The sequence below is a fragment of the Gadus chalcogrammus genome, chromosome 11 (genome assembly GCF_026213295.1).
Source record: "Gadus chalcogrammus isolate NIFS_2021 chromosome 11, NIFS_Gcha_1.0, whole genome shotgun sequence".
Lineage (NCBI taxonomy): Eukaryota > Metazoa > Chordata > Actinopteri > Gadiformes > Gadidae > Gadus > Gadus chalcogrammus.
In genome coordinates, this window is record NC_079422.1 from 3,483,806 (window position 1) to 3,491,305 (window position 7,500).

General features: G+C 46.6%; 2 protein-coding genes across 2 annotated transcripts in view; both read right to left on the reverse strand.

Moving 5' to 3' along the window:
• LOC130391633 (small conductance calcium-activated potassium channel protein 3-like) overlaps nt 1-606 on the reverse strand; it is a 109,127-nt gene extending 108,521 nt beyond the window's left edge. The window contains exon 1 of the mRNA XM_056601858.1: nt 527-606. Coding sequence (XP_056457833.1) covers nt 527-550 — 24 coding nt within the window. The 5' untranslated portion in view covers nt 551-606. The remainder of the gene's footprint in view (nt 1-526) is intronic.
• Nucleotides 570-7,500, reverse strand: part of kcnn3 (potassium intermediate/small conductance calcium-activated channel, subfamily N, member 3) — a 45,466-nt gene continuing 38,535 nt past the window's right edge. Inside the window, exons 8-10 of the mRNA XM_056602668.1 lie at nt 3,876-4,003; nt 2,644-2,713; nt 570-1,037 (exon numbers count right to left, since the gene is read on the reverse strand). Coding sequence (XP_056458643.1) covers nt 570-1,037; nt 2,644-2,713; nt 3,876-4,003 — 666 coding nt within the window. The remainder of the gene's footprint in view (nt 1,038-2,643; nt 2,714-3,875; nt 4,004-7,500) is intronic.

A 7,500-nucleotide genomic window follows, 5' to 3' on the forward strand; every position in this document is an offset into this window, starting at 1 on the left:
GAGAGAGAGAGAGAAATTGATCCAGAGGTTTTCTGCAGTAGTTAGTGGTTCCATAAAGGAGTTCTGAGTCTGTTTAATTATTCTTAATGATCTCCTCCTCGTTGTATCCTTCATCATCCTCGGCCTCTCCGTCACCTATGCCATTAGTCCTGTCCGATGCTCTCTCTTAATTACTTTCCCCTTTCTCTTTTGCTTTTTTAATTTTTCTTCAAGCACCTCTACGTTCTTCTAGGAGCCACACATTAGTATGTGCATGTGTGTATGTGTGTCATCCATTCCAAAGCAGTCCCAACTAGATTGGACCATCTTCTCCTCGTCCATCCTCCAGTGCCACCTCAACCCCTCCCCAGTCTCTCCCCCAGCTCCCCCCTGCCCGCCTCTCTCTCTCTCTCTCTCTCTCTCTCTCTCTCTCTCTCTCTCTCTCTCTCCCCTTCTCTCTCTCCTAGGCTCCTCTGTGGGAGAGGACTGGCACTAGTGTGACCCCTTTCTCCCCGTCCATGAGTTCACTCTCTGTTTTCTTCTTCACCTTTGATCTCGGCCCGCGATGCATTGCCTCCCGGCCCCTGTCTTCAGCAGCTGGGTGAGCAGGCCAGGGTGGCCGGGCTGCTCTCCCCTAGGCTGCCCTCCGAGCTTGGGGACTGGCTGACCTTCGGGGGGGACTCCAGCGCCAGGACCGGGACCTGGGCCACGGTGAGTCCCGCTGCTGCCGCCGCCGCCGGAACCGCCATCTGAGCCTGGGACACCACCGTCACGGGCACCGCCGCCGGCCCCGTGAAGGGAACCACGGCCCCGGCTGCAGGACCGCCACCCCCGCCTCCACCCCCGCCGCCCCCTCTCCAGTCACGGGCGTCCCTCTCCCGGAGCAGGTGCACCAGGGCGGCGTGCTGGGCGCTGAGGGTGGCCGACAGGTGGGCGGGCAGGGCAGTGAACCCCGCGGTGAGCTGCTCCACCCGGTGCTCCAGGGACAGCATCTGGCGCTCCAGGTCCTCACTGCGGTCGTTGAGCTCCGACATCAGCTCGTACATCACGCTCTGCATCTGGGGGGGAGATTAGCATGCTTCTATTGAGGCGCTTTTAGTCAAAGTGATACGTTTTGCTTGAGGTGCCCGGTATTAATGTGCAGTGGGGTTTGGGGGAGGGGGGGTATCTGGCTCAGGGATGGCTGCAGGCAGACTACAGACATTGGGGTTCGAAACCAGAACCTTTGGACTGGTCAAACATCCAAACCCATGAGACTATCTTATATTTTGGATGGCTACGATTAGACGGTTGTCATCGATGTGTCCAGTGAATACCTTTGAGACTGTAGCTGAGATTAAGGACTAAAATGTACTTGACTTGCTTGAAATATGAAATAAACATTACACATATTTTAGAAAAGGTTAGGTTTCTTGACATAATAAAAACCATTTTGTACATGTTATTTAACTATTATTTCATGTCCCGTCCAGCCAGCATCCATTTTCCTCCAAGATATCCCTAGAAGGAGGGATCCTTTGAATGTCTCCCGTCTGCTGAGGGCTAAGGGCTGATATATGGCTCTACGGTTCGGCTGTGAAACCTTTGGAGACTTTAGTTTTGATGAAGGGCTTTGAATGAACAAACTTGGCTTGGACCTAAATTACAAACTCATAAAAGAAAATGGAGAGAGAGAATACTGTTACTGACGCCCAAGTTATTTCCAGCAAGGGTTTCATTCCATCGTCCATCGTAACACATCTACCTTTGATGGATGGGTGCATCGTTTGAACGGAACGAAGATGGATTTAAAAAAGGGTGGGTTGAAACAGGATTTGCATAAGGATAAATGATTGATAGATGGATGATGTATCTGTGTATGCATCGAGAGACACACAGGGAATGTTGTCCACCGTAGGGTGGGAGGGGAATGAAGCGGGGATCCCTTTACGGTGGCTCTCTGTGTGGGTGTGCGTCATGCTGATCCATATCGACGGCGGCCGGATCGAAGGACAGAACGATTAGGAGAGGCTGCCTCGCAGATCGGTAACCATGGCAAACTTGTGCGTGCGTAAGTGTGAAGTGGAGACGGAGACACTCAGGAATGATTCAGAAAGGCAGCGCAAAAGGGAACGTCTAGAAAGAGGAAGGTATACAACGATGGTTTATAAAAATAACAATTATTCTGCTCTGTTCTCTCTATCCCTCCGTACACACACACACACACACGCACGTACTTGCAAACGCACACACATAGACACACACACAAACACACACACTACACACACACACTAAATACACAATTATGCTCACATTTTCTCTTAGACACCCACACAGGAGCAGAAAAACATGAGCAAACCCCCCAACCCACCCTGTCTATCCCCCTCCCTCCCTCCCTCCCTCCCTCCCTCCCTCCACTCAGTCATTCCTGTTCCAACACTTGTTCTGGTTGCTAGGCGACCTGAAGCCACAGAAACAGGCAGGTCAGCGTAGCAACGGCGGCACCTCATCAGCCAGATGGGGGGTTGTCCCGGTGAATCTCCACTTAGTAAATTGTACTTTGATAACACGCCATGCTCGTCCATGAGTTGGCATCGCTGAGCAGAGCTGAGAAGGAGTGGACTTAGCTGGTGTTGTTGTGGTGGTGGGGGTTGTGTGTGGGAGGCGTGTGTCTGCATGTTTTACCTTTGAGAGGTCCACCAGTGTGTTGGCCTGGTCGCTCAGCTTTCGCTGCTCCATCTTCACACTGCGTAACCTGCACACACACATACACACACACACACACACACACACACACACACACACACACACACACACACACACACACACACACACACACACACACACACACACACACACACACACACACACACACACACACACACACACACACACAGAGGCATGCCAAACACACACAAATGAATGAATAAACAGACAAAACCAAAGTGACATTGCTGAGGCCCAGGGAAAACGGGGAGGTCACCCTCGAGAGTGACTCCCTCGGGGTGCAGGCATGCAGAGCAGTCCTCTTGCTGTGTTGAGCTAGAGCCCCTCTCGCTGCACACCTCTGTACACCCTACTAAGCTGTAGAGTGCCACAGGAGCTGCACTCAGCTGTATTATACTTATCATTCATCCATCACAACATTAAGAGGAACACTTTCAAAATAAGCAGAGCGTCTGTAATCCTTGACATATCACAACATAAAAAAAAAAGATACCTTTTAGGAATACAGTGAACTAATGTTTCCTTGTAATTCATTGGAGAGAGTTTGTTTAGAAAAATAAATAAAAATGTAGCCCTCCCCTTGTTACCCTGATAGGAGGCAAGGGATGTGCATAATTTTGTACAGAGATCCCCAGGTTACTCTTTAGCGTTCAGTGTTCTGAATGCTCCCAGGAAATGTGACTATGTGTCTGTAATGTTGCAGGTTTGGTACATCTGGATTCCCTACATTATCTTCAGAAGTGTTCCTAGATGTTTAATTTGCTTTTCAATCGACAACCAACCTGCTTTGTCAAGAATATGTTGTCTATGATTCATTGAGTGTTAAGGCATGTGTGCATGTGTGTGATGTGTGTGTGTGTGTGTTTGTGTGTGCGTGTGTGTGTGTGTGTGCGTGTGTATGTGTGTCTATTTAAACACATTTTATCAGATTCAGACGCTCTTGTGGGTGTAGAGCGGGTGGTGCTCCAAAGGTACCAGGTCAACAACATGAGTGCAATGCTTGTGTGTGTGTGTGTGTGTGTGTGTGTGTGTGTGTGTGTGTGTGTGTGTGTGTGTGTGTGTGTGTGTGTGTGTGTGTGTGTGTGTGTGTGTGTGTGTGTGTGTGTGTGTGTGTGTATGGGGCTGGGGGGGGGGGGGGGGGGGGGGGGGGGGGTGCATGTGTGTATATGTGTGTGTTTGTGAGGCCTTACTGATGAATAGCTTGGAGGAACTTCCTCTGGTGCTTGCGGACTCTGGAGTGGTCGATCTTCTTTGCTAGTTTGGTATGCTTGTAGATGAGCCAGGTCTCCCTCAAAACATTGGCTGCAGCGTTCTTTATCTGTACACAGACACGCACATGCGTGCACACACACACACACACAAACACACGCACACACACACAAGCACATGGACACACACACACACACACACACACACATACACACGCACACACACAAACATACACTCACACACGCACACACACACACACACACACACATAAGCACATACACACACACACACACACATACACACACACATGCAAGCACACACATAACATTAGCTTTAGCAACAGGTAACCCTGGTAACGGAGGACAACAGGTGTATTCAGCATTGCATGCTCTGTATGCGTCACACTACTTACACACTTAGTCTGAGGAAGAAGAAGAAAGAAATCAAGCTTTTGTTCTCAGTGAATCGCTGCCCTCCTTCATCTCGTCTCTTAGAAGGTAGGCGCATTCACGGACCGCACATACGCACACGCACACACGCACACACACATTGACTATCCTCTCAGTGCTGTTCATACATACATAAAGAACGAGATGCGTTAATAAGGAACAACAGTGGGCTCCTTCTTTACGCTCTTCCTCTCTTTTGCACTCTCCCCTCCGCCCCCCTCTCTCTCCCTCTCTGGGTTTTCCCCTCCTTCATTCTTACTATAAGCCATGTGCTATCTTAACTCAAAGACGCTTGATTGTGTGCGCTGATTAAAACAATGAGAATAATGCCCCTGTGGGTTATTAGAGGCAGTAATCAAAGCGTGGACAAAAATTAACGTTACAAACTTTTTGCAGCATCCGCCACAACGCCTCAAGACTATAAAACACACACACATCCCAATGTTAAACGCAGTCCGCTTACACAACGCAGAAAGCATGGATATCCATTATATTCAGTGACAATAAAACCTTGGTTGCATTTAAGGAGCAATCATTTACATTTACATTTTTACATTGAGGGCATTTAGCAGACGCTTTTATCCAGAGCGACAATAAGTACATTTGTCATAAGAAGTGCATCAATATATCGCTGTCGGTACAGAAAGGATGTTCATAGAACCAAGTGCAAGTACCACGATCGCTAGGTCAATCAATTCCCCGTGTTACAGCCATGATAGCAGCTACTTCAGTTGCTACACAGTTAAGTACTACAATACAATAAAATACAATACAATACAATACAATACAATACAATACAATACAATGTACAATGGTGGTCAGAAATATCATGGCTGTTCTTTGCAGTCGGCACAAATGTTTGTTGCTTTTTCACCGAGATTGGATTGGTAGAGCTCTTTGTTGAAAGATGGATAACTGTTCTGGTTCTGCTATCACCAGTTATATGTCATGCGATGGATTGCCACGCAATTACAACATGAAGAGTTCTGAAATCCTGTGAAAAAAGCGAGTGTGGTGGACCATTAAGAAAAAAGTGAGAGAGAGAGAGAGAGAGACAGAGAATAATGAAAAATAGAAAGAGAATCTGTAAGGCCATAAATGAATGAGAGACTTCAAAGAGCGGCTGAGCACGGAGTAAAGAACAATTATACCCCCGGTAGAGGGGCACAAAAGACCCTGTGAGCTGGACTAATCAGCACCCATCCAACGCAGTCAAGGGCCGTTCACACACAACCCAACCTACACACACCACACACAAACCCCAATTATGAGCAGCACTCGCAGGCTTTGACCCTGACATAAATATTATCTATGAAGTGGTCACCTTTAAAAAGTCCAACCAATTTCAAACCGTATATATGTAAATGGAGGCTTTACAAAGGCTTAATTCCTATATTCAAATGGAAATAGAACGATCACAGATAGAAAATAGTTCATCGGGTACAAGCTGGACAGCCTGGGGTTAACTTTAAGCCAGAATCAGGTTAAAACCGTGTTTCTCTTCCAGCAACTCTCACTGTCCAGTTTCTAGGAGTTTCCGTAATAATATAATATCGACCGACGCATAAGCAGGGTGGTACGTTGCATCCTATTTGTCAACGCTTTGATTAGCACAGGCTGTGTATGATGTGAACGAGGATAGTGTCTTGTGTCTGTCAAGGGAGCTCACTCTGTAAACTTTCCCCTGGAGTCTACAATATCCACTACTAACAGCCCAGTGAGGTGATAGCAGCCTCCCAGCATGGATGTTTTATGAAGAGGATCTTACGCTGTTGGCCTTGATCATTTTAGACTCAGTCCATTTCATATGCAATTCAAAAGAGTCTGATTATTTTATTATTTGGGTGCCATATGGTCTGTAGTTTGCTGGCCATCATGATGCCATATGGCAGGTATCTAGTGGTGACTGAGGTCGGAGTTCAGCAATCTGCTCGAGCCTGCTCCCTACACAACACACCTTATGGCAAGTGAATACTAAACATGAGGGGATAGAGCACTTCATTCGGAGTAACTTGTATAATTTACAGGGCATTTAGCGTCAGTGTTCATACTACCTTGTTCAATTGTAAATCTCCAAGATATCCATTTCCTTCTCTTTGGCAATACCTTCGTCAAAAGTGGTCATTTTTTTCAGGGATTCAAACAGTGTCCGCTGTTTGGTAATCAGTGATGAGCACCGCTGCACTCCTCTTTCATCCACCCCATAGCCCAGGGCCAAAAATCGAACAACCTGCCACATTACCGCGGCAACAACCACGGAAACCTAAGAGAGACATTTTTCCGCAGCTTCTCTGACCCCAAATCACACTCACCGCTCTGATGGAAGATACATCTCTGTCTCTGTCTCCCTCTCTCTCACTCACACACCACAGCACATAGAAACATGTCACACATATAAACGTGTTGCACGTACACAAACTTTGGATTTGCTTGGCATCCGACCGAAGGAGAATAGCAAAAACAAACAGGAGAAGGTTCACTAGGCACTGTGGAATGATAATCAGTCATTATGCAGATTCTGAGTCATATTAACACTGACATATATTAATTGACATTCTGGTGGTTTTGCATCCATCCCCTCTTCAGCAGATCCATGCGTAATGGAGAGAGTCACACTCTCATCTCTGAACTGGGTACATGGGATTGTTATCACAAGAACGTTTTTACACGTCATATTTTGACTTTTTTTTGCATCTCTGTACAATGAGGTTAAAAAGAGCTTGAGTTTATATAGTTCAATATGAGTCCAGCTAATCCATACAGTAGTTCAGGAAACTGGCTCAGAAGAACCTGAGAGAGAGTTCTTCCATCAAACCCACTGTCAACCACATGACTACAGAATCTTAGCTCCTACTGGTTAAGAGCAAAGTTGAACAGTTTATAATTTAAAATATTATTCTGAGCCCATTACATCCCATGCCGAATGTATGGGCACAATTTGTGAAATGTATTAATAATAATATCCAAATTATTATAATGACATAGTTAGTTAAAATAAAACACTTTCTGTCACAGATAAGTATTGATTACGACCCCTCTAACAACTAAATGAAACGGCTGTGGTGAATAATCACTGGACTGAGTGAGACAGTGGAAAGTAGCTCACTAGAAAGAGCTGCTTAAGGAGGTTACTCTGGCATGGTGTGCTACTCCTTGT